Here is a 27,615-nt window from a genome sequence, read left to right on the forward strand (position 1 = left end):
CTAATATCCATTCAACATCCTACTGTATGAAAGCTAGAAGGACATCCACAACAACACGTGTCACCAAATACAGACTCGCACTGCCTGTTGTAGATGACCTACTCCTTAATCTAGCTGCCTTAATTAATCAATTTACAGGCAGTGGCATGTTCAGGCCATCAGGCTGGATTATGAGATTACCACAACCCCCGAGTGTGAGTCACTACTGCCTCACTGCTCCTAACTGGGGCTCGGCAAGAGTTTGGTCCTGGTCCTCCTGCCTGCTCCCCAAGGGAGGTGAAGTTCTGCAAATCTTCTGCCTGGCACAGCAGGATTGCCCACATTGGCTGGCATAAGGAAAGTGTAAAAATGCTACCCCATCCCTGTCAGCTCTTGCCTGGGTAAGCAGGGTGGGAGCAGCGCTCCTGTGTAAATTGCTGTCAAATCTACAGGGTAAGGGGGTAGAGCAAGGCAGGGAGAAGTTGCCTCATACCCCATGCTCGGGAACATATTGCTGGCCGTGATCTGTCCTACAGGTCTTTACAGATTAACAGATGGTATCTTAGTATAAACCTGACAACAAAATGGGAGGGAATTCCAACCCCAGTTAATGAATGACTGCCAACTCCTACGCCCACCTGCAGCCGGAACAGACCACAGTCGAACTACAAGAAGCAGAGGGCAGGATCTGATGTGATGGTTCTTGCCAATAACAAAACCCAACATGCTGGGTCTGAAAGTACCAGTGTGTCATGATGCACCTCTATTGCAGACAAGGTATATCACCACAAAGCCCTGAATGTGGCAGCTCCCATGCTTGGCCTGATAAATGCCAGGGGCAAAACCAAACAAGTTTCACTACTGATGAGATAAGGAAATGATTTCAGACCATAGGTTCTAGATTATTCCCCTGAACTAATGTTCTACAGTAAATGGCTACTTACCTGGTCCCATTTTAGAAAAGACAGTGCACTCTAGAAAAAGAAATTAAAACACTGCCATCACAAATTAAGTGTGAAGATAAAACACTACAGTATAGAGTATCATAAATATGATATCTATTGCACTGACCTAGAAAAATAACAAAAAATCAGAGCAGGAGTTCACATAGAACTGAAATAGTGTAATCCTACTGGAAGACATGCATTTAATCCTCATTCACAAATGGAAGTGATAGTCAAAGTATAGCTTATCAGACAGAAGTCTACCCATAATTAGTCTTTTGCTGTCTTCTTTAATTCAGCAGAATATTTTGGTATGGTTGCGTAGAGTGAATATTCTCCATTTTCTTTGAACAAATTGTATTATACTTGTTTCTCATCAGATTACACAAATTAGCTGAGAGGGAATGGATTCAATTACAGTCCAGATTCCAGACCTCTTAAGAACTAACTTACTGCCTAACACATTCCTTTCATTTAATAAACTGGAACCAAATGAGGATAATATCATATAAATAATACTCCCTTGATAGGGCAATGCAATAAAATGGCAAAAATACTCAGAGGAACCAGGTAGATCAAATACAGGGACCTCTGAAATTACCCACTGGATTTAAAGTATGAACATCACATAAACTTAATGGTTCAGTATTTTTATTCTGTACTGTGAACAAGAATTAGATTCAGCGGGCACTTAAGCCCAAGTTTAATATCTCCTGACAACCTCAGACAGCTAATGAAAAAATGTGTTGCAGCAAAGTATTAATTTCCATATTCAAAAAACAATTTTTGACAGCTTTGCATGAGATACTAACCCTCCCACAAAATCAAAAATTTACACTTCAATCTGCCAAATGACTAAAAGTAAATACGACCACAAGTAAGGGCTTTGTAAAGCTCTGAGTGAGGCCGTTTCCCCAAGAGACTAATTCTTTAAAAAGGAAGGCAGCATCTTGGAACAATCTAAACTGATATGACAGAATTTAGAAACAACCGTTCTTGACTGAAACACCCAGCTATTCTTTAAGCTTCAGATATAGGATATGCCCCCAATGCTAAGACATTTTTATGCCTGCCTAAACACAGAAGTATCCAAAAAGAAGAAGAACGTGATGAAAAGACTGATTTCAAGTTAGCCAAGAGATTAAAAGATGAAGTCATGTAACTCTACATACAGCCAAGATATCGCCATTCACATACAACATTTTTGATGCATTTTGAAGGAGCCAGGTAGAAAACAAAGAGGCAGAAGAACAAGGTAGTCAAGATGAGACATGATCATAAAATGTAGAATTAACTGCATGAAAACTCAGTCAGTTTAGATGACTGAAGAATGGCTAAAGACAGCTTTGATTACAGCCTATGAAATCACAGCTTGTCTAATACTAAAGCTTTATTTAATCCAGCATACAAGGACAGAATTTAGTAATGGAAGTTAAAATTTAGACTCAAACCAAGAAATAGAAAATTTGTAACTACTAAATTTTATGGTGTGTGTTATGCAGGAGATCAGGTTAGATGATCCTTGTCATTCTTCCTCTCGGACTTGAAATCTAAAAAATTATAGACTGAGAAGAAACTATCAGTGGTGCACTATACTGAATGGATAACAGAGGAAACATCAGTCACAGAATAAAATGAAAAGCAATTCAGTTTAAAAATGGCTGAAAAGAAATATTCCAAGCAGAAAGCATTATTAAGAATGTGTGGAAATGGGAGATGCTTTCTGAGAAGAGATTTTTACCATTTAGCTTTAGATAACAGATGTGCATTTAGACTCAATCTGCTGCTGTAGTTTGGAAAACAATCCACATTTCATGTTCAAAGCTTAGAGAGATGCAGGTTGGGATACACTTTGAATCATTATTACTGTTTATATATTACTATGGACAATCTTTTATTTTAAAACCTAGGTGCAGAATTGATCATTTTTTCCACTGGATACACACCACGTTCTAGTGATTGAAAATATCCTGTGACATAGAGCTGAAGTTCAGCAAACCAGATTAATTTTGTATTTAAAGTTTTTCGAGGTCAAATCACAATTAGTGGCCACCTTTTCTTCTGCCCATTGTTTTTCCAAAAGCAAGGCTGCAGGCCACCTAATTCTTATGCAGGGGGAATGAAAATACAAGATTGCTAAGTTTAAAGGGTTCTGTTTACCCCTCAATGCGGTCAAGAGAGGAAGTGGTAGAGGAGAGCTGATAGATGTATTCTTAACCCTGGAGAGCAGAACTGTTTAAAGTTACGCTAAGATCCCCAAACATTGCTCCTGAGGACACCTTCTAGGCAGCAATTTGATGAGAAAATGCCAGCAAATGCCAAAAAGAAACTGTTTATGCCTTACCTTACTGACAATTACTGTTCTTCTAAACTAAATGCCTATTAATATATGCTACTATTTTGACTTTTATAAATTTTCCCACAAAAAAATATTTCATGTAGAGTCAGAAAAACACTACGTGAAAGCTCCAGCAAAATGAGCCAAATTTTTATCACTCTGAGGTCTATATATTTAATACGTTCACATATACCAACTTTATTTGCTACTGCCACTGTATGTGCAAATGTCTCTCTACATTCAGGTGTGTGTGTAGATACAGTAATTGCATACACAAAGGGTGCAAAAAATGCATGCAGACTTCAGTTGTGGTTTGATGAAAATACAAGCAAGGAAGAGTGACAGAACTCAGCTTGCTGGAGGGACAGATTGGTTGTAAGCTATGAACGTCAACTGGTGCAGTTTCCCCAAAGAGGCCAACTTGTCTTCAGCCTGGGAGCAGCAGACAGTGTTGCACTCCATGACTCCTGAAGCAAGCCAGAGCAGGCTGGGACACTGGCAAGGGTGTGCAGATGTCCCGGAGAAGGACTCTGTGTTCCTTAGCTAAGCTTAGAAAAATTAACTGGGAATTACGGGTTAAAGGCAACTCACTGGTTTTGAACTCCTACAGGACTAGCCAAGTCTTTCCCCCTGGGCTTTTTCATGCCTGCTCTCCATCTGTCCCATAACGTTCTCAATGTTAACAAAGAGAGGGGCAGCAATGAAACATCCTGCTCCGCAGGTATCTAACTGATGCAAAAAGGGAGGCGTGACAAATACAGCGGGCCATGGACTACATAAATGGCATCAGGGCTGAAAAAATTCTGTAATGTGATGGAGATTTTATGAAAATTAGGCCAATCTGTATAGGTGATACATCATGGTCCACATTGTTTGACCATAAAGGAAAGGTTTCTTCTTTAGCCAGTGTACAAAGATGGTGTGACTGCACTACATATATGTATGCATATTTATATATATTTCTCTCTCTATATATTTCTATATATATGTATATGAACCTCATTAACTACACTGTATACATTCATACACATCTATGAATAAAACAAAATCGTCGTGGTACTGTGCCGGCTGAATCTGAATCTATGTTCAGCTGATATGTTCAGATGCAGTTTTGCATGGGTAACATTCAACTTCTGAAATCTAATATATAAGTAATGCTTTATCCCTTTTGCTAACAAAGAGGTAAAATGAAATAGCATATGAAGCTATATTCAACCATAATTGAACACACTAAGTTGTCCATTAAGAGTCTGCAGCTCACCCTAGTTTTGACACAAGGGATAGAAAAAGAGATTGAACCACACACTAAACGAGACATTTTTCAATACAGAATAAACAGGACTTAGCACAGCTATAGGATACAACGGTGACATTTTGTATTGCATATGACATCAATGACTTAAAAGGCTTAGGCATGAGTCACCAATAGACTCCAAATATATAGCAAAGCAGACACAATGTTATGTCCATTACTGTTCTTAATTCAATCATAAATGAAACCCAACTGTTCATCCTTGTGATTTAAAAGTGTAAAACTGGGAATTTTGCTTCCCATTGCTGTAATGCTATGAGACTCCAGTGTGTTTCTTTGCCTCATTACTGACATCTGCTGTCCCACAAACAAACAGCACAAAAATTCAACAACACGCTTGCCCTCTCCTACACTCTTTCCCGCTTTCTCTCTCTGTAACTCATACCAAAATTTGACTGAACAGTATTTGCAGGGATTTGCACTGCTTCCAGAGGGGCTATTTACATTATAGAAAACCATTCTCCCTGAAGGTGGAGAAAATGCAGCAACTTCTTATTCTTCACACCTTTTTACCAGGAGATAATAATTGTGTATGACATTGCAGGTAGTTGTTCACAGTTCTTAACTTTTATCAGGTGGAAACGGGAAACTTCCATAATAATTCACGACCCCAGCCCACTGAAATTTTTACTGTTTCCTCCCCAGTCACCAACAGTACCCAGCCTGTGGCAGCGCTCAACACTGTCCCACGCCCCAGTGAGACTTGAAGCTCTGCTGCGCCATGTCTCTAGAACTTGGCCTTCGCAAGCAGAAGTGCACAAACATACCTCATGCCTCTGTCTGTTGGCACACAGGCACCAGATACATTTTAAGGAAAATAGTATTCTTCAGTGAAAAGCGCACCGATGACTTTTGTCATTAGCTACTGGTAAAACACCATCTTATTTGCCACTGGAAGACTTCTGCCCTTCACACACTTCCAAAGCAAAGCGTACTCCTGGGAATGCTGTGGAGACCAGGGAAAGCCAGGGATGTTCTGGCAAAGGCTGACTGGGATAAGTCAGCAGTTACTCAGTGTGCCACGTCTCCAGAGTTATGCTCATACTGTTCTAAGCATGTTGCTATTTATAGACTCCAAAGGTTAAGGAAAGATGTGGAGACAGGCAAAGGTTGTATTGTCCATGTAACGTTTTATTCTCTGGACTAAATCAAACTGACATGGTCCTTCCTTAGACTTGTTCTCTGTAACTGATCCATGGTATTTATCTTCCAGTGAAAAACAGTTTCATAAACCATTTTCCTACTCAAAAACATTTCAATCTCCCTCCCTCTCTCTCTCCATATTGCCTAAATGCAAATAAATGAAAACAAAGTCTAGATAAATACCTCAGATCAGTGTTCCGTGGGAGAAGTCTTTTCTTCCCACTGAAGTAGACTTCAAAGTCGTCTGTTGTCAGTCTGTGCGCATAGTCAATGTATGCAGACACCTCCTGGTGATGAGAATTCCGGTCACGAATGAAGATTATGGACTGGAAAATACAAAAAATGCCACATGTGAGGGATGGAGACATACATATATGCATAAATTTCTATATTAAAACATATTTAGAGATTATATAAACATTTTCAGCTCCACCTGGGGTAGGCTTTTATTTGAAATTAAGACACTTAAATTATGACATATCAGTTTTAATACATGCTAGGCAAGATTCAGTTGCCTAAACACATCATGCGAGATGCCCTTGTGTATTCCTCCATGCCTCCAGCCGCCCCTTCCGGAGGATATGGATTCTCTATAGGTCCTGGGTCATATCTGCTGGCCCTATGCAGATAATCCTAATGCAGTCAAATGCCATTAGACATGTATTAAGCAAGTGAACTGAGTCAAGAGTGTTTTTGTTTGACCAGTCTTCAATGCTACAGTCCATGCAGTAACTACGGACCAAAGCAGATGGTGGGAAAATGTTTTTCATTTTGGGGTTCATCTCTACACCAAAAGCAAAGCTTATTCAACTCAATATTCACAACAGATTTTTAGATTTTCAGATAGATGAGTGGCTGGAAATTGGCCATACACCTCTCTGTTCTGTGTTATGATCCAAGCACAAAGCAGATTTTGCCAGCCCCCTCTCTCCCAAGACAATCCCTGTGCCATTTAATTCCTGACTGTTAATGAGTACTAGAACAAAAATCTGATGATTTAAAGACAAGCAAACAAACAACAAAAAAATCTGCACATAGAAATACAGCCGACTAAAGCAGGGTGGGTATAAGTAGGAGAACACCAAGAAGAACAGAATTACTAGTCACAAATTCCTCTTCGGGGCTCTGTAAATTACCCATTTAGTTTTTGAACCTACACATGTCAGTGCTGAATTCAAAGTGGCAACAAGGCACCGGGAGAACAGCTACATATTTAGTAGCCATTCTGGCTGAGAGAGATTACTTTTTGTGTCACACTAGGAAGGATAGAATAAACTGGCTCTAATACTGCTGCTGAGATGCAAGCCATGGAGAAAAACAGTGATGGGATGGTTTTCTGTACTACCTGTTGTTGAGACCTCTGTTTCTCACTCACTTTCTACTGTTTCTTTACCTTTTACTTGCTTTAGTGTCCAAATGAAAGAATAGGTTGGTAGAAGGCAATTCTTCTTGACAAGCTTCCACAATGCAAAAAGCACAGAACTGGTAGGATGAGTGTGGGCTTAGAAGGGTTCTTGCACCCTGGGGCCCACACATGAAAAACTAAATACTTAATGTAGAGATTATTAGGCAGGTGAGATATGAAAGTATTTTTTTAGCTGTATGCATGCTTGTTTTTACTCAGCTGAAATCAGGTGATATTTCTTTCTTAAACATGGGGAAAATTGAAACAATACAAGATGGAACTCTTTCAAAAGACATTTTTTATTTTAACAGCAGCAGATTTCTAGAGTGTAATGGTTTATCTGGCAAGCCATTGTTATCCTCAAGACACGTTTCCCTTTCCAATTTTGTGTTTAATTCCATCAAAACATGTGTTACTCATTTTGCAATTTTGTACCATCAGCACTGTTGATACAAAGAGCCAGAAGACTCTTTTGCAATACATCTGACCATCTTGAAATGCAGCTCCTCCCTGCTTCCAGGGCACCTTCTTTTGAACAACTGATTTATGAGTCTGGAAGCCAGGTAAGGGCAGATACAACACAATGGAAAAATGAATCTTTCTCCCTGGCATAGGGCAAGAACACTGTACGTTGCAGGCACACTTAGATACCAGTCGGGGTGTATGTTATCCACCTGAACAACGGATTCATCATCCCTCAGAGGAATTAGTTTTAAATAAATACCTTGAATTGCTGAGTATGAGCCAAACATTTAAAAAAAGCTGGCAAATCTTATGTTATTATTTGCAATATTAAATGCAAAGGGTATCTTTCAAGTCTCTTCCGCTTATAAAATTAATCTCCAAAAATAGTGCTCACATATAATCAGCTATAAATCAACACAAAATGAAAGGCAAGCATCAAATCTATCATCAAAATTGCTTTATGAACTCCAAGAAATCAACCAAAATATCTAAGCAAAAATGTTCTATGTTAAAGGTACACTTTTGAGGCCTTCTCAAAACTAAAGGCCTTTGATCCTTCTCATCTGTCAACATTGTTTCTTTTCATTCTTCACCCCATGATTCATTTCTAACCACCTATAAGCATTCATTCATTAAGCTATGAATCCACTCAGATTTTCTTAAGATGTTCTGAACTTTTTAATTTCGTCAAATCTTTCTGCCCCAGAGAAGACTTGTATAATTTTTTCCTCCCAGAATGATAAAGCTCTTCTCTTAAAAAGAAAATAAAAACAACACAAAACCCCACGATAGAAAATTCTCTCCCAAAGGGCTCTTCATTACCACCTCTCCTTTGTCTCTAACACAGCTAACTATTAAGCATGGGGTTTGTGCTTTACATCTATCTGTAAGTTTTGAAGGACTTCTTACATGGTGAAAGGTGGAAAATCTTAAATTTAAAATGGTGCTTAAAAAGTACACTCACATATAGTTTTGGGGCCTAAAAACTGAACCTATTTCCAACTGGGGTAAACTGATTTATAATTACTACAATTCAGAGGAAATCAGCAACATGGAGTTCATCTTACTACTTTACTGATGAGAAGTAAGAGGCACACAGAAGTTACCTTTTGAGTTTGATGAAAGGTTGAGCAGTTCTTGTACTCTCAATGAACTAAAGAGCAGACTCCATTGCCAAAAAACAACATTGTGCCTGATCCATTCAGCCAGAAATTTGGCCCACACAGGCCTGCACATTCCTACCGAAAACAATCAGTGATACTGCTGCTTTTGCGAGAGCCATAGGTAATTCACCTCTCTTGTTGGACACAAATGAAATCCGCATTTTGCCACTCAGAAAACACATAGGAGAACATGCTTCTTAGCTATATGCAACAGGGACAAAAAGCAGTAGATTCAGAAAGCCTTGGCTGTATTAAAGGACTGTGACTCACCCAAAAGAACAAATAATACACATTTCCTTCTTCTGAAATTCAGGCACGTCTCAAAAATGTGGCCACCGCACTTGGAGCGAGGTCAGCCGTTCCGCGCGCTCCAATATTGACGTTGGAGGAGGCAGCCGGAGAGGCGCGTCGGGGCCAATGCTCGCCGCAGCGAGCACAGGTGGGACTACGGCTGCGGGAACCCTCTGCCAACTGCCTCCTCCTGCGTGGGTTTTACCAGGCAAGGGGAACTGGACTCGCATCCTGCCTCTCTGGCTGCAAGGAGGTTATAAGACAAAAGCTCTAACTCTTCACAGGTGGCGCGACGGGAGGTTTAAACCTCCAGAGAAGGGGGATGCCGAATTTATAGAGAATACTGGAGGGGAGAGGCTGAGGAGGCCGACAAAGCTTAACATCTGAAAAGCATGCGCTGGGACAGAATACGATCCCACGCTTTTCTGTTTATCCTTCTCATTTCCATCTTCAGTGATGTGTTTTTACAGCAGATAAATATTGGGAAATGCCAATGCTTTGATTATTACAGAGCTATTTGCATCTGCTGCTTCCTATAGACAGAAGCAGAAGATCTGTAAGGAGCTGCAGCTGGGCTATGTTAAACATGGGGGCACGTACGTGAAAGGACTAATGCAACCTGTTGTATTTCAAACCAGATATTGGAAAAAAAAAATAGAAACCACTGTGAATAACCAATTCATCCGGACACTTCCTGGTGTTTTCAACTACATGGTATATTTTTCCAATTCTGTTGCCATCAGTGTTTGCCTTTTAATGTGCAGCTCTACCAAGCGATTCCAGTAAGTGCATTTCTTCCATCCAGAGAACATGAAAATCAATTCAAAACTTGCATTGATTTCCACAGGCTTGAAATCAGCTCCGAAGCTGACAGTCAGAAACACGGAAAGTAGGAAAGTTAGATGGGGATAAACATGGAAAGAAAATCAGCTTCTGAGTACTTCCAACACAGGTACGAACTTGAAGTGCTAAGGTGTTTCATTTTCAATTCAATGCCTGTATTTATTTCAAATTCTAGAGGTTCAGCTAATTTGAATAATCTTTTGGGAATTTTTCTATACCAAACCTAAACAACAAATCTTTTGGGAGTTGCATACCATGCTACACTCTGCTTCCTATAAATCCATAAACCGACAAATATCGTATATATTGGGCAGGCCTTCTTGTTTGTGGCACACACACCCCCTATTAATCACACAGATCCACTTCAGCCCCCTGCATGCATTTCTAAATGGAATAGCACCCTAGGGGCTGTTTCATCCACCTCATTCAAACCAATGAAACAAACGTGTGTGATCTTTGTGACATGCTCCAAATTCATGAAAGAAAGAAAAAAGAGGTATCTGAAAAGCTGTTCAGGCAGGAAAAACACAAACACAGCTTTCCTTTGGCCATCATTTCAGTAAACACTGCGGACCTGATTCTCACATATATTAATGCCATTATATACTGTTCAGGGAGTATAAAAGGATTTTAAAAGAGGCACAAATTACACATACCTCCTGCTTACAGTTTGCTTATACTTCACTAGCCTTAGGGTGAGTAAGAGTCAGACTAGACTGATTTTTGTACTGGGTTTCCTGGAGGCATCAAACTGCACCCTCTTCAGACTGTGCTTCAAAAGCTACTAAAATCATCCAGTTAAAATACAGGCTCATACAGCCATGAAGGTCTTCTACCTTAATCTTAATGGAACCAAAATATTCCGGGTACAATTTCCACACGGAAGCCGAGAAAACACCGTCTGAGCCTGGGTCTACTTCCATTTGTGAGCTTTCAAGTTGTAAGAAAAAAAACCTTCAAAGCCTGCCCGTGAAACATTTCCATATGCATTATTTCATGCATTTAAACATGTTTCCTCCAACTAGTTTTGCTTCCCAGCAAGCCCTCATCACAGACACCAAAATGCTAAGACTTGCCCAGTACTTGGGGTATATTTTTATATGCCCTGTGAGACAGGTTTAAAGCTCATCAAAGACAGAAGACCTGCTTCCACTGACATCTGTGAGAACCGATCAGACTTGCAGGGTTTGAAATGAGTTTGAGAATCTGATCAGAACCACGACGTTTGGTGAAATGCAGCAGGCAGACCACTAAGAACATAAGCATTAAAGCTGGAAAAATGAATGCATTTTTTTCCGCTTTTGTTAATACTACAAGTAAGAATTACATTCCTCATATTAAAAGCCAAAAGCTAAATCGGAGACTTTAAAACATTCCAACACTGAAGGATCGTTTCAGTTTCAAGCATCAGGCTGGGAATGAAGGGATTTATGGAACCTGTCGCCCACCACGCAGCTTCTCTGAGCCCCGCTTTTCTCTTTGGGAAACTGATATGAGTAGCTGCCTTGAATTGCCATAATGTGGGGATAGTCTTGGTGTGCTGTTGAGTAATGGGTTTTTCTAAAGAAAAGACACTGATGGAGCTAAGCCTTCAGAGAAAGAAGCCAGATTTGTGAGAATCACCCACAGACTAGAACGTTGTCTTGATTTTTTCAGAAGACAAAACAGCAAATGAGCCCCCCAAAACCCAGGCCTTTCTTCTATGTTGGCAAAGCTTATAGTGAGGGTTAACATTGTTTATAAGATCAATTAATATCCTTGGGCAGGGGTAAAAAGAGCAGATACTTTGGAGGATCTAGACCTGAAGGTGTGTGTCAGTCATCTGATAAGAGCTCTTAGCTCTCCCTAAACCCTTGCCTTCCCTGTATCCTTACACGAGAGTGTTGCTACTCCGAAAGCAAAACATTTTAATACAGGCTTTTCCTTAAGCACTTATTCAGTGCAAGAGGTGAGCACATCCTAAGTATAAATTTCAGCAGGTTTTTAACTGCATCCAAGGACTTTGCTGGGCTGGGACCTCCAAGATGGCAAATAAACCAGAGCGTGCCAGGATTCAGCTTACTCAGAAACGCTTGCTATGGAGACATGCTGAAGTTAAATGTAGCTGAGGAGACAGAACATATGGGAAAATCAAGGGGCCAGCTCTGCTGTCTGGTGAAACAGTCTTGCAACACAAGTGCTTTAAAAGCACGCCAGATTGAAGGTAGATGACGGGAAAGAAAAGGCGGACAATATTTAGGAGACAGTAATTCCCTGAGAAAGCTCTTTTCACGTGGACAGCATCATAGGTGGGGACCCAAAGGTCCAAGCACAGCCAGCCTGAAAGGGACAGGTTTAAAATACATTATGAGTTAAAATACATTTTTAATGAGTAGCCATTTATTTTTCTCGCATAGTGTTTGGCCTTATTTGCCACCTGCAGATCATGTTACATCTAATAGAAATACCAGCGGGCAACAGTAGTCAGAGAAAGGCCCTCACCTCTATATCTTTAAAACAGATGCTATTACCATTTCTGCTTTGCAAGTAAGAATAAATTGCTGACCTGTTCTTTTGGCTAGCGGAGAGTGAAAATAGCATATAACATAGACCTACAGTTTGGGATTTTACCTTTCGCACAATTTGATTTGGGGGGAAGAGAAAGGGGAAACTGGAACAGAAATATGTTTTCCTTTTAGCAGAAGTATTGAAACACCACTAAAATGAACCTAGAATGGGCTGGGCGTACATTCTCATATTTTCATCCGGGAATACCATTCTCTCACTTATTCTAACTTTGAAGCGTTTCTAAAACTTGTTATACATTGGAAATTACCTCAGTTTCCTTTTCCTATGCTCAAAAACGCCAATCAGCTTTTTGCAAAACGTGCATCTTTTACCTACTACTCTACAAAAGAAGGAAAAACAAGGAGTTTCAGAGTAAGCACAGGATCACTGCAGCCTTTAGTCTGCTTTCTTCTAATCTATCCAAAATAAGCAGGATGTGGTCTAAAGGCAAGTGCAATCAAAAAAAAAAAAAAAAAAAAGCCATCTTAACACACACACGCACAAATATAAAATATATATCTGCCTTTTTTTTCCCCCCTCACTTAAAAGATCTTCAGGCTCTGACTAATTTAATTACATAACATCTCTCTGCACTTTCAGTGTTTAGGAAGGCAGTGCCGGGCTCCAGCCCCCCGAGCGGCAGCGGCCGGCGCTGCCCTGCGACACCCCGGCATTTGCAAGCACTCCTTGATATTGCGTTTAGTTGGCAGACACAGGCAAACAAAAACTTAGCAGGAACATAAAGCAGATGCGTACTCTACTTTTTGTCAAACGCTAAAACTCTTCTGCGGTTCGCAGAGACCTAGCTCATAGCAGTGTCGCAGGAATAACACTGGGAATAGATCACACAGATGCTAAAATCATTACTCGAGGCCCCGTGCTGCAGCTCTTAGACCTGGTACAGCTTTCACTGAGGCAAGCAGAAGATGGCCGTGTTGCAGGAGCTCAGGCTTTCCATAATGACCACCTCTACTCTGCATTTACGCACCAGGCAGAAGGGCATCAAAGGCAGTACTTCGGGGAATATTTTCAAGGTAGAGGGGCACCTGGGCAAGATCCTGAGAAGGGGGTTGCTCTCCCGTGCCATGTACTCGATTCTAGAGTCAGTCCTAGCTCTGCAGCACATGTCCTGCACCTCATTCTTTTTTTTTTTTTTTTTTTTAAGAGCCAAGCACTGACAGGATTTAAGAGGAGCAGTCCAGCTGTGGTATTCAAACACCACAGGAACCACTAAGGAACTGAGACGCTGCAGATGTGGTTCTCAGTCAGAGGGGCTGAGTTCATTGAAAAAGCCAGCCTGCGAGTGCCTAATGTTCTCATCTGTGAAACCGGGCACCTTCACATTTGTGTTCCGAGGACAGCAGCCCTTGTGTAGTTAGACTGCACAATCTACCATCTTTGTACAAGTGAGTACCATGTCTCACTGAATTGGGACGTCTAGCCAGGATCACAACTTTGACCCCAGCAGCCCTACAGGCAGCAAGCGGCGGGGGCAAAGCTCTGCTGCCCAAGGTGACGTTTGCCTTGAGGCGACCGTGGTCTGTGAAGCACGCCCAAAGCCTTGCATATACGTTGTCCCATGAGATGAGCCACTCCGAGCTGGGCCCGCTCCGCCGCTCGACAGCGGTCAGAAGGCCACAAGGCAAGAGATGCAGAGCAAAGCTTGTCCTGCTTAACACTTTGCTGTGTTTCACTGGTGTGCTTCTGGGCATGTTTCAGCACACACACACTAACTGAATCAACCTTTTTTGAACCTGAGAAGCAGTGTTTGTGGGAAAGAATGGCTGGCCAACAGGCAGATGTTCTAGCTTTCAACTCTTCAGAAAAAAAAAAAAAAAATCCGGTTACCATTCAGAAGAACTGTTTGCTCTGCCTGTGAAACATGCACTTCCCAGTCCCTTCCTGTTAAGTGTTCAGCAGCTGCTCCGACTGGGAGAAGCTCCGTGGACTGCGAATTTTCTTATCTGTGTAAACAGGGTGTTGCCTCAGTTTGAAAACAATATTCTGGCTGAGAACAGGCTGCTCAGAGAGTGAGTTTCAATTAATTCTGTTAGCATTAAAATAAAGGAGTTTATTAAAAACAGAAATGCACACAGAATGGAAAATTTGCTAAGACAGACCCGAAAAGTCAGCTTTAGCAAGGAGAAGGCAGCCGTACCTTTGGGATTCAGCTAAGGTGGAATAAAGCAAACTTTTTTCTGGAATAGGAGCATTAGCAGCTTGAGTCAATCAAGAATAGTTATTCCAGGTAATTCTCTGAGCAAACAATCCCACAGAATAAAGTATACCATCCTGTGAATGAACTATAAAGGCAATTGTGAATACTTAAAAAAAAAAAAAGGGGGGAGGGGGAGGGGAGAAAAAAAAGAAGAAAAAAGAAAAAAAAAGAAAAAACAATCCAGGAAACAAAAAACACCCCTCTCCCCCAAGAATCTAGGTCCTGGGCTCTTATGGGGGGTTGCTTCATTTTGTAATTAAAACAAATCCTCCAAGAGCACTGCAGATGCTTGGTGAAATCTTTCTTTGGAAGCCAACTCTTCTTTAAAGCTGCTGAAGAACTACAAGCCTTTTAGTTAATTCAGAGACAAAAACGACCCCCAAATAAATACATGATCAGTACATTAAGAGAGGAGGCTGAGGGAAGAATACAAAAGTCACCGACGTGCCATTACCTCACCCTGTTTACATGCTCCTCAGTGAAGCTAGGCTCTTTCTGAGCCATCCTCTTCACCAGGGTGCTGGCTGCTGCAGGGGAAGAGCTATTTCACTCAGACTCCCTGTGTATCCTGGCAGGATACTATATATCACCATATCATGACTACCATGATCCCATAGGAGGTGAGTTGCAAAACAGGGGTTTTCTGGCTGCTGAGGTTGACACTTACCGTCTGCTACAGAATCTGAGCTCATCTGGGCTTCTTCCAAACATCACTGCAAGGTCCCTCCAGCACATGCATTTTCCACAGCTCCACGAATCATTAGCCCGTGAAAGGAACAATATTTCTGTTTGCAAAGACGAAATTTCTTATCCCAGAAAATCACATTGTTTCTTCTTTAATCGCACTTCAGAACTGCCATTTGCCCTGGTGGCTTCCTACAAGCAGCACCCATTTTTTATCCACGGCAGGAATCCCCTGCGTAGCCAGGCACATAAGGCTGAGCGGACGTGCCAGTCCGTCAGGGCGGCTGGCTTTACCTCTCACCGTAACCATGCTGCCCTGGGTAGGAGAGCAAAGGGACCTGCAGCAGAGACCGCTGCCACCCAGACGCAGCGTTTGGGTCCCAGCAGGCGCCTGCCTGAGCACCCTCCATGCAACCCTGGCCATGCTGCCCCCAGCCCATGTGATGTCCCTGGGCGCCTGCTGCTGGACAGTGGGAGCAGATGGACACGTGTGGGCTGCAAAGCCTCCCCGAAGCAGCAGTAAGGCACAACAACACCAGCGACCCCCCACCTTCGTTCACCCAGTGCTTGGCAGCAGGCTCAGGAGCAGGCAAGCGTCCTCCCACAGCTCCCCGCAGGTGGGTGCGGGATCCCGGTCTGGCTCCCCGGCCTCCCCCCCCAGCAGCCTTGCGAGTCGAGCTCTCTCTCCTCAGCCTTGATGACCACAGACAGGCCTGGCAGTAAAACCCTGCCGTGGGAGGGGTGGTGGGTGCCCTCTGCACACCCAGGGAGGCCCTGTCCCAGCGGGCGGCCCAACAACCTGCCTGCATTAGCCTGACACTGAAGCAAACCTGAAGGAAAAAAGCACCACTAGCTCCTTCTCTTCTTTCATTTAAAATACATCAGCTTAGTGTGTTTGATGGCTGCACATTTTACTGTCAGTAGCAAGTGATTCTTGCATGTCAACGAGTATTTTCACGTATATTCCAAATCATCATTACAGACGATGCTGTATGAGAACAGTAACTTTGATCAGAAATCTCAGTCAAGTCTGGCAGAAAGAGAAAGGTCTCAGCTCAAGAAACACCGGAAGGAAAGCTGACTGACTCACATCTTCCAACTTTTCTTTAAGACTGATAGGAAATTGTGTCCTTATTCCCATGCCTAAACGAAACCCAGACCAAACTCCTCCTGAGCACACGGTGAGAGCAGTCAGTAATGCACCAAGCCTAGGTGAGGGCATGGACGGCTCCACCTCCCTCCAGCGTTCCAGTGGGCTGAGAGGAAGCAGGAGATATTTGCTAAGATTTTGCCTGTAGCATGCAGAAGGCTGCGCGGGAGCCCGGCACAAGCCAGCATGCGAGCCAGAGCGGCTGTGATAACCCTATTACACACAAGCCACAGGTTTGGAAGGGCCCCCGGGCTCCCTGTTTTTGACACCCTGAAGCCAGTTTCTGCAGCTTGTAGGGTGCAGTGACAGCCGTGTCTGGCAGAAGGGGGCAGGGAGGCAGCTCTCCTGGACTGAGACTACTTTGGCCACACAAACATGTTCATTTACACAATACACCTGATCTTTGTTCTGTACCATATAATTACAAAAAGGCGGAGAAGTGTGTGCTTAAAGTGTATCCTACCGGGTCTGCACAAGCACTAGCTCTGCCAACACACAGACAGTCTCCAACAAGGGTACACAACGGCAAAATAGCACCTGTGTTGGTGCTGTCACCCAAAACAGGTGACAAGGCAGTGATCTGAGCCTGGGCAAGCTCTCTCCATGACTCACAGGAACGTAAGACCATTAGACCAAAGGTCCAGCAAAATCTGTACCTGTTTCTGAAGGGACCAACACCAGATGTCCAGGAGACAGCAGAAGAGCAGGGCAGGTGTGTAGCGCTACTTCCCCAGTGTGGTCTCCTCAAGTCCCTCAATCTGCAGCTCGAGCATTTCCTGAACCAAGGGTGTTTAAGACTAGGCTGTTAGTTTTTCTGATGAGATCTTCTGTACCATCTACAGGACATGTTCTGGGTCGGACAGCAGAAGCAATTGCAAAAGTCGCTGAATAGAAGGTTGGTTCAGGGTTTGTAAAAGTAATCAACACTTTGCCACTCGCTGGTGCTGTGGGAAGCGAACGTGCAGAAAGAAACGTTGAAATTCAAGTTATTTTCCTAGCTAACTTGCTGAAAACATAACATTTCTGTTTATCTTGCTAAAACATATAAAAGCTGCGTAATTATTATACAGGTAAACTATGAGATAAATTAGCAAAAGATTTCAGCCTGGAAAGTATGTGAAAAGAAATGCAGTGCTTTTTCCAAGAATCTCAACTTTCAAAAGTCCATAAATATTGCTTAAGGGTTTGGGGTTTTTTTTTCACCTCGCTCTCCTGTACCTGCGCCATCAGAAGGGCATCAAAGTATTTTCCCTGGCAAACATATAATTTATGAATAAATAAGTAGTGGGGCATGAGAAACTAGAATACTAAGGGTATGCCTTAAAGTCGGTGAAAGGGACTGCTCAAAGCCTGCCCAAACACTGCACAAGCTACATTTCCACGGGTGAGACTGCCTCAGAGACAACAGCAGAGCTGCACAAAGGGGCCTTTTATTCGCACGTTGGTCATTCTTTCTCTTCCTCGGGTGAAAAAAAAAGATAAAAAGATATTTTCTCTTAATTGACCAAGAAACCTTTCGGAGCCCCAGACCTGTCCTGGTTAACTTTCTCGCGGAGCGTGTGAAGAGCAAGCCAGGAGAAGTCTACCCGCGGAGCCTCGGCCGAGCGGCTTCCTCCGGGATGCACAATCGCCCACTGTTCGGCTTCCTGCAGGTGTCTGGGGTGTCAGCTGCCTTCTATTTATTATGGGTTTGCTGTGTACAGGGAGGCAGGCCAGGCCATCAGTAACAACTCTGTGCAAATGGGTCAGGGAAATGAAAATAAAGCCTGTACAGCAGGAACCTTTAGGGTCTGGGGTTTTGCTGGCAAGGCCTGGCCTAGTTCCTCTTTAGGTGCTACTTAAAAATTGCTACTTGTTTGCCTTGGAAGCGACTTCACATAGCAGGGCCTGTGTGAGATATGTGTAGTAGAGAAACCAGCTGGAGGCAGGTGTGCTGCTTTTTTATTTCAACCTCTACCGGAGGAGCACTTCCTCTGCCCAGTTCTGAGGGGTTTTCTTTTTACAAGTCTGTTTATATAATTTGTTTTCCAGTGGGGAAAAATTACTGCAAAAATAGTAAAGGATTCATTTGCATGACTTTGAACTTTGGGGCTGTGTGTGCGTGTGTGTGTGTCTGCACGCGTGTGTGTGCTGTTTTGTTTTGTTTTTTCGAAACGAAAAAAGAGAACTAGACGTCTTACAATTACGTGAAAAAATATAAGCAAATGCCTTTTGAAATTTAAAATCTTTCCCTATTTACTCAGATCATCTGCTGACCTAAGAGTAAAACGTGAACCACTGCTGCCCATTTAGGTCGACCCTGATAGGAGGACTTTGGGCAGTTACGTTTTTTCTCGGGGACGCGATGAAACGGACTCATGTGTAGCTTTGGCATTAGACAAATAACTCAACTGGAGCAAAGCAGACGTCTCTAAAGCCGCTGTTGAAGACACGGCCTACAGAGCGTACAGGAGGGCGAATGCGGCACAGGCATGCCAGTCGCTGCACTGAGGGTTTCGGCTCAGCGCAGGTCGCATAGGCAGGCTGTCAAAACCAGCTCGGGAAATTAAATGAGGAAAACAGATCTCTGTGCTTACGCTGCTGGACAACCTGTGGCACCAGCAGCTCAGCCACCTTATGGGGCTCCAGCTAGGGACAGAGGATCCAACAGAGGAGCACTGAGCATCTGCTCCCCCGTGCCAAAACGCCTCCCTCAGAGGAGCACTCGCTCTCACAAGATGTGAATCCGTCTTTGCCAGCAAATCCACAAAACTCAGCAGTATTTTGTTCTCAACAGACATAACCTGTGCTCACACCGGGACACCCCACTGCCTTGGCAAACATTATGTTTTGACAACCTACAGCTCCAGTCATTAAGGCAAATCACAGGCCCAGTGTTACACTGGTCTCTTCCGCTCTTTGGCTATAAAACCCCTGGGGTGATTTATGATAAGAGACAGCATTATCTGTCTTCCCGCGAGGAGATGTGTACGCACAATTCACCGTGACACACAACTGCCTTATTTTGCAGCAGGCTACCTAGGGACTTGAGAATCAACGAGCACCTTAAAGAAGCAACAACTTGCCTAACAGTCAACAGCCTTCGCCTCCAACAGGCGAATACCGAAGTGAATAAACACATCACCCCATCCGCTCCGGGGGCATCTGTACTTCCATAATAACTTCAAGGCAAAGGTCCTGCTGACATGAGCGGGTGTTTGCTTTTCTGAAGCAAACTCCTGACTTAATTTTTACCCTTACTATTCGTAGGCCTTGGGGCAGCTAAAAAACCAGCTGTGTTTGGCAGGTGCAGAGTGGTGGAACAGCGCTAAAATCTGCAGTAACTTTCATTTCCGAAGGGAGCAGAATGAGCTCTTTTCCTGACTTTATTCAGACCAAGGGATAAATGGGCACTGTTTACTAAAACAGATAAAGTTTAACTTCTCTTGATGTCAATTCCAATGAAATCTGTGAGAGAGAAGAAAGAAAAAGAAGAGAAGAAGCAGGAAAAGAAAAAAGCGCATGAGGAACGTACTCCGATATGACAACAGACAGGGTCAAACTCCAGCTATGGAGACAGCAGCTTCTAGGAGCTGGTGTAATTTTCATGAACATTTTCAAAGTCATCATATACTTCAGCTCTCCTAAACTTATGAAATATCAGAGGATTACTGCAAAAATTCCTACCAGGTAGTAATAAGCAATCGCTGATGGCTCAAGGTTTAGATATGGTATGGTTAAAAAACAGTTTTACTGAGGTCAGTCAAAAAAATCACAGACCCTTGGCCCTGGAGAGCTGCACAAAACTGAAAAAAAAAGAGCTCAAAAGATCCACCAAAGTGCTCAAGCCTCCACATGGGGAAAACATACCAAAATGAACAAAAACAATACGGGATAGAAAAGAAATAAAATCAATGCACAGCAAAGAGAAAGTGTCTTTTAACACAAGACAGTTCAGAGGTTTTTGAATATATGCAAACATAGTCATCTTTTTCTGTTATCAGGCACAAAAGTCAGTGTGACTGCTGATTTTAAAATCCCAATTAAAATGGGATTATGTACATCTGCCTGACTGTACACAATACACTCAAGGCATGAGATTTTTTCCAAGGCACCGCTCTGATCCCACTGCATTTTCTCTCTGCCTTCAACAGAGCTCGAGGCTGACCTGTGCCAACCGCTTTGAAAAGCCCATCCTGCACCTCCACCTGCGAGAGCTTCTCTACAATCGTGCCACTTCTCCAAGAGAATAAAATGGTTTTCAATCTTAGCAACTCTTTCTCCTCCGTTCTTTAAGGAATGACCTTTTGAAACAAGCCACCTGTCCAACGAACACTCTTTCCTGGTATTTGTCAAGTAGATTTGAGTAGATTTGACTGTAATTAATGCCATGCCTTCAACCATTGAACTGAACTAGTCGTTTCCAGTCCTTTTTTTTTTTTTTTTTTTGAAAAAACAATGTTTACTGAAACATTCATAAACTCTGCTTGGCAGCCTCAGGGCTGTATATACCCTGTGTTTACTTAACATTGACACTGCTGGAAAAGACCAGGGAGTATTTTTTTTTTTCATAGGATAGGTTACCGATTCATTACCCAGTTTCTGGCAGAGGGGGGGGACAGGCCAGGGTCCGTTTGGAGTTCAGAATTTACACGCGTTTTCTTCTCAAGTGTAAAAGGCAGCTCAGCTAACTACACGAATGCACACGTCAGCTGGGGTACTGGATTCTCACTTATGCTTATTTTACATCACTGAGAGAAAGCAAGGAGGCCTTAAAATCGGTTGTGATTGATTTTAGACTCCGGCTTCGCTGTCAGCTCACAAGTCTACATAGACATAACGTGGGTGCAGTGGTAGGCACTGGAAAGACTCAAGAGTTTGCCAGTTCTTCAGGGTAGGGAGCTTTTAATAATGCCTGCTGGAAAGCTGCAAGAGAAATTTACGGATTCTTATCAATAAATATCAAATCCAAAGAAACGGTACATAAGCGTCTGGCGTATTTTTCCTGCCGTTTGCTTTGGGTACGGCACCCTGATTCACTTCTGCTCTAAGCAATTGCTGACAAAATTCTGTAGAAGGCATCTTCAAACCAAAGCAGCTTTCAGGAAAGTTAACCTCTCTATTATTATTCCTGTTAATAAGATTTTAAGTTACGTAAAGCACATTTCCTTTAAAAAAAACCTCTGCAAGTCCTTTGAACACCTCTGAAATTCACCTGCTGCTACCATGGGAAGACAGAAACCAGGCAGTCAATCCAAATAAGCATTGGAAAATGCTCAAAAAGGGGCAATCTCTTGCGGAGTGCGATCAGAAGACAAGTGTTCAACAAGAACAGAAGACAGAGCCTGGATTTAAAACAGTATCTTAGATTGAGCGAACACCTATCCCAAAAGCTCATATTAAAAACAACAACAAGAAAAAACAAACCTGACCACAACCCAAGTATTCACTCTGGAAATGCAGGTCTCAGTTCTGAATCGAACTCTGTGGATGCCATTTATCACAAAGGCTCAGAGAGGACAGCAAGTCGGTCTAGCTGTTTGGGAACTGGCCTTGAAACTCCACCAGTCATTTAAAGGTCTCTCTGAACGCTTATTATTAATTCCAGGAAAAGACATAAGCCTTCTCTTGGGTCACAATCTGCTGTTCAAGTCTTCATTTTGAGGTTGAACTGTTCCTTATCCACTCACCTGTGGTATCTGTAAATACTACATACCATGAAAATTAAAACAAGAACGAAACCCCATAACCCAGTCCTCTCTGGGTTTGATCCAAAGCTTGTGAAAATCATCAGAACGATTCCTCTCTGTTTCAGTAACCTGACTCAGGCCAAACTTGGATATTCATGGCTCTTCTAGCAAAGTACATTATAGACACAGAAATGGCACCACACGAGCTCTGTTTTACCCACGCCTGTGTTTTACACCTGGGTTTTAATTGACAGAGGACTTAATTACTATATGAGAAACACCTCACATGGTGAAAGCAAACTAGGCTTCCTCGCTGAGCATCCTCAGACTGGAGAAGAGTGATTAATCCCAATTTAAATATACACTTTATTCCAATCAGTGTGTGATGCCAGTATGGCAAATTGTGTGCCGGGATAACAGCGCAAGTTGAGATGTAGCCCTGTCCTGCAAAGGGGACAGGCTCTATAAAGGTGAAAAATCCTTGCGAAGCGTAAAGCATCAAATAGCAGCAGACAGTAGATCAACAGCTAAACACTGAAAACCCTCTGTCAAGAGCTAGGTTAAGGCGGAAGTGAAAACGGGTGCCATTTTCAACAGCACAGGAATCATTTGCGAATACTGACCTTGGGTTAATTTTTCGAAAGTCTTCCCGAAAAAGAAGCCGAAGGGGCTGGCTAGCGCAACCTCACTTGCAAAGGCTTCAAGGGAAAGGGAAAGCTTTCAGCTGAGCAGCCATTCCTTACAGCCCTGCGGCAAATGGCCCCCTTTTCTCCGTTTGTGGATTTCTTTCAGCAAACCCCCATTGTGTCGCTGGCTGGTGCAAACCACGCGTCCTCCGCAGTCCTGTTCAGCAGAACGCCAGTCAAGTACATCCACCAGCAAAATCACAGGACAGAGATCTCTTCCCATGTAATTACAGGGTGTTGCCACTGTGCAGATGCCTTCAATGCAAAGCTTCAGCTGCCCACAATTAACCAGAAGAATCCTGCAGCAAATGTGGTTGGAAGAAAAAAAAAGAGAAGTTTACCCTAAATTTGACAGAACTGGCTATAAATAGTTATAGGGCCTTGTCAAGAACATCTTTGCTGTAATTTCTCCTAAAATATCATTTCAGCAGGCTTTAGTCCCATGCGTATATTTTCTATCGGAAAATGGCCTCCCTAATCCATCTTAAAGATGTCTCATTGCCTCTGCCTAGCATCTGGAAGGTATGCACGTGGATTTATAATGCTTATGTGAAGCATAAGTCAGTGGTTAATCCAGTTGATTGTAAATCATGTGACTACGTACTGTGACCACATTAAAACTTTGCCATGAATAAAAAAAGGGAAAACTACAGCTAACCTATAATTTTGGTTGACTGAATCAAGTCTATTTCATGGACTCACACGCATTTGGTCCTGGATCTGTCATACAAAGGAGATGTTTGAAAGTCACATATTTAATGACTTACATGTGTAGCTCACGGGGCTGATGGGCCAGTGACTTTTTTCTCCCTCAACAGTTATTTGCTTCACAAAGGAAAAATATACAAAACTGAATGCTGGCACTTTGGAGAGTGCCTAAGTGAGAGAGGTGACTTTTTCACAGCTAAAGCCTTAGACTAATGATGGAGCACCGGAAATGAGGATGAAGCTTAAACATCCTTGGCAAGACTCTGGTGACTTCACATCACTGAACGGTGGGCTAAAGTTATACTGAAGGCAAATTCAAAGCAAACACCTCAGCCCGGTACTTCTACTGTGTTCCAATACTCCTGTGCCTCACAACCCCAAAGATTTAAAAAGCTCGTCTGCTTCGCATTTTTACTAGCATTCTGAGCCTCTATTTACTCAATATGCAAACTGAATAAGCAGTACAAGGTCACCCTTTATATCCAAGCTTCCTTCTCCTCATGTGCATGAGCATGATTGCTTCATAATCCAGCGGAGAACAGTGCTACTGGGATTATTTTCCATGCACAAGTCAGGAAATTCCAACACGCATAATCCACGGGTGGCTCTTGTGGCCTACATGATGCAAAACTGGCTCTTTTGGGGACAGCCATTATCTGGGATTTGAGTGGAGCTCAGGAGACCAAAGAAGCCCGTTCCTTCCACGCAGAGGCCCCAGCTGGACTTTCTTTCACAGAATCACAGAATCATGGAATGGCTGAGGTTGGAAGGGACCTCTGGAGATCATCTAGTCCAACCCCCCTGCTCAAGCAGGGTCACCTACAGCATGTTGCACAGGATCGCACCCAGGCGGGTTTTGAATATCTCCAGAGAAGGAGACTCCACAACCTCTCGGGGCAACCTGTTCCAGTGCTCTGTCACCCTCACAGTGAAAAAGTTTTTCCTCATGTTCAGATGGAATTGTCTGTGTTTCAGTTTGTGCCCGTTGCCTTGCGTCCTGTCGCTCGGCACCACTGAAAAGAGTCTGGCTCCATCCTCTTGACACCCTTCCTTCAGATACTTGTACACGTTGATAAGATCTCCTCTCAGCCTTCTCTTCTCTAGGCTAAACAGGCCCAGCTCTCTCAGTCTTTCCTCATAAGAGAGATGTTCCAGTTCCCTAATCATCTTTGTAGCCCTTGGCTGGCTTCTTTCCTGCAGCACAGCAGCTCCTTCACACATTGTGCTGCCTGACAGCTCCTGCAACTGGGCTGTGAAAGCCTGGTGGGGGCTATGCAGTGCTGAACCAGCTGCAAGCAGAATCCCACCTTGCCACTCTTTGGAAGGGAAAGCTAGGTTTCCCTAGGAAGGGTACGCACCACAACCAGCCTCTCGTTCTCACGCTGTCATTAACGGGAGAGTCTGTGATCTGCTTTGCTGAACTGTGCCCTTGCTCCTCCAGGCTGTGTAGCCCTCCTCTGAACTGAAGCACCCCAGAAATGAAGACTGTTGTATCTGTCTCGCACTGTCACAACTGTTACCTGTCAGGTATGTTTCAAAAATATCACCTGCCCCAGTCCAAATTTCAGCACTTCACCTCCCCAGAACATTTACTTCTAGGCAAGCAGTGATCAAAAACTGCCATGTGTGTTGTGCTGCCAACTGGTGTTACTGCAAAAATGGAAAGTGAATTCCTATCTTGAAGGGGAGTGCGGAAGGCAGTAGGAAGTCCTCTCAAGAGGACTTAGTTCTCAGGGTTTCCCCTTCACGTCTTGATTATTTCCTCAGAGGTTCTTCCAAAGGCGGCAGTTTTCCAACATCAAAGCAGGAGAAACCACACTGCTGCGCTTCCGTTTGGCTCCGCTGTCAGAGCATTCAAGCACTGCAGAATGCTCAAAGACGCTCAGTAATTAAACATTACTGTCACTAGGACGAAAAACATTACTTAAGACTCTATTTATGGAAACTGTATTATTTCCCTTTGGAAAAGGAGCATGCCTGGGGAGGGAAGAAAGAAGGGAAAGGGAAAAGGAGATAGATGTTACCCTACATTAGTCATTTAAATTCATAGAACCAAAGGTTAAAGACACTCACAATGAAATTTCTAACCTGTATCTGCTGAAAGGGGACAGGCCTCTCCAGAGGAAACAGGCTTTCACATACACAAAGGAACAGAAACACATCTTCCCTTCTCACAAATCCCACTACAGCCTTCCTTTCTCATCACTATTAGGTCCTGATTTTTGAAACTCAGTTAATGTTCATCATATATGATTGCACTCCCCCAGTGCAAAATGAGCATGGGCCTGAGCTGTGTTAGGCGCCGTATATATGCACAGTACAGAAAAGCCTTGCCCTCTCATGATTTCTTCCAAATATATTCACAGATCCAGTCCTCTCTTTCATGCCTTTCCTCCCTCCCCTACCTGCCCCCAGCTCCCGCTGGGACCATCCCTTCCAATGTTGGTACAAGCACTTTTTTTTGTGTCTCTCACACCTGGGAACAGTCCTCCTCTATTCCTCTGCCTCAGTGCTTTACCTGGCTTCAAACTCATTTGCAAATCTCTAGTTCTTTCCTTGTTTCTCTGATTCACTGCGGCTCCCTTCCTCTGTCGGTAGCTTTTATTTTCATTTCCCAGCTAGCCACTTACTCTAGAGTACAGGAAATTGGAGCCTGGCCCAGCAGTGATACTTGCATAGCATTGTTCCCGTTTTCTGACTTCTTCTTTGATTTTATGAATTTTCTGGGCTCTTTTTACGGTGCACTGGGGACCTGGAAGGAGATATCATGATGCCAGATTTCATGATTTTGTGGTGAGGTCTGTGGTACTTCATGAAGCCCCAGTGCCTAGAGTAGTGATTAATAAGACTCTCAGATTTCATACAAAGAAACTAATAACCCTCAACCCTGGAAAGGACATTGCAGAAACTTGGACTAAGGTTAGAGGCTCAGCAGCAAACAGCTAAACAATGATTTGAAAATATCTCAGCATTTTTAAGTCAGACTCATGATTTGTGAATATTTGGGGCTGGCAGTTTTAATAATTCTCAGATATCCAAGGTAATGGATGATGGAGGAAGGTATATGTGAAACAGTGAAATCTTTGTTGGCTGTGACAGGCAGACTGAGCAAACACACCCTGTATCTCTCACAGTGCCATCCTTACTCATGATTAGGGCTCCTGTGCTGTCTACAACTACAACCCTAAATCATCACAACAGGAAAGCTTATTGGGGTAGTCGGTGAGGGGAAGCAGAAGTAACTGTGACACAGAAGCAGGCCTGTATGAGTCTACCAAGGCCTTTTTCTCCTTGCAGACAGAAGAGGAAAGAACCCAAAGCTACCGAAATCCAGACCATTCATCCGTCTCTGGATTGTTCCTACCAAAACAGTGCTCAAGCACAGAGAAAAGAGAAAGCGCTTGTTAGTGCTACCGGCTCAAGTCCCACGTTTAAGCTCTCCTGAAAACCCACCTTAGGGCCCTGTTAGACAAACCTGTCCTCACAAAGATCCACCAAGGTGCTTCATTCCTGTCCTGTTCCCATCAAGGAAACAATGCAGTCAGCCTGTATAAACCCCACGTGTTTGACATCTTTCTGAGTTGTTTTGTGTGGTCTATCCCTTATATGGAAAAAAGCCTAAGTAGACAAGAATTCTTTTTGATAAAATGATCTATCTACGTTTCTAATGAAATCCAACTGGTAACTCCACTTAAGTCTCCCTTGTCAGGAGGCTGCCAAGGCACACCCTGCTTGTTTACATCAGCAAAACTCTTCAGTCAACAACTTCAGAACGAAATGCAGCTTAAAACAAAAACTGTACATTTGGAAAGACAAGCAGACAAAAGACATCCTAAGCACCAGTTTAAAAAGTAGCTGATTTAATCAGAAATGTTTCCAAATGTTTGATAGCTTATAGAAACAGATTTGAAACCATATGGTTCGCTTTCTGTATGTCCTCTCCCCTCATGTCACTAATATCATTTATTTCTGATGGATTAATTTGCTTTTGCTTTTTTTTCTCATCTGAAGTCATCGGACACTTGTTGATTGGTTTGGCCTATTATTTCAGATGAGGAATGTAGAGCGTT

General features: G+C 43.0%; 1 protein-coding gene across 1 annotated transcript in view; it reads right to left on the reverse strand.

Moving 5' to 3' along the window:
• CFAP299 (cilia and flagella associated protein 299) overlaps positions 1-27,615 on the reverse strand; it is a gene marked incomplete at its 5' end in the record, with an annotated part of 241,716 nt that overhangs the window by 24,596 nt on the left and 189,505 nt on the right. The window contains one exon of the mRNA XM_067297453.1: positions 5,900-6,042. Within this exon, the coding sequence (XP_067153554.1) occupies positions 5,900-6,042 (143 nt within the window). The remainder of the gene's footprint in view (positions 1-5,899; positions 6,043-27,615) is intronic.

The sequence above is a fragment of the Apteryx mantelli genome, chromosome 5, assembly GCF_036417845.1.
Source record: "Apteryx mantelli isolate bAptMan1 chromosome 5, bAptMan1.hap1, whole genome shotgun sequence".
Taxonomy (NCBI): domain Eukaryota; kingdom Metazoa; phylum Chordata; class Aves; order Apterygiformes; family Apterygidae; genus Apteryx; species Apteryx mantelli.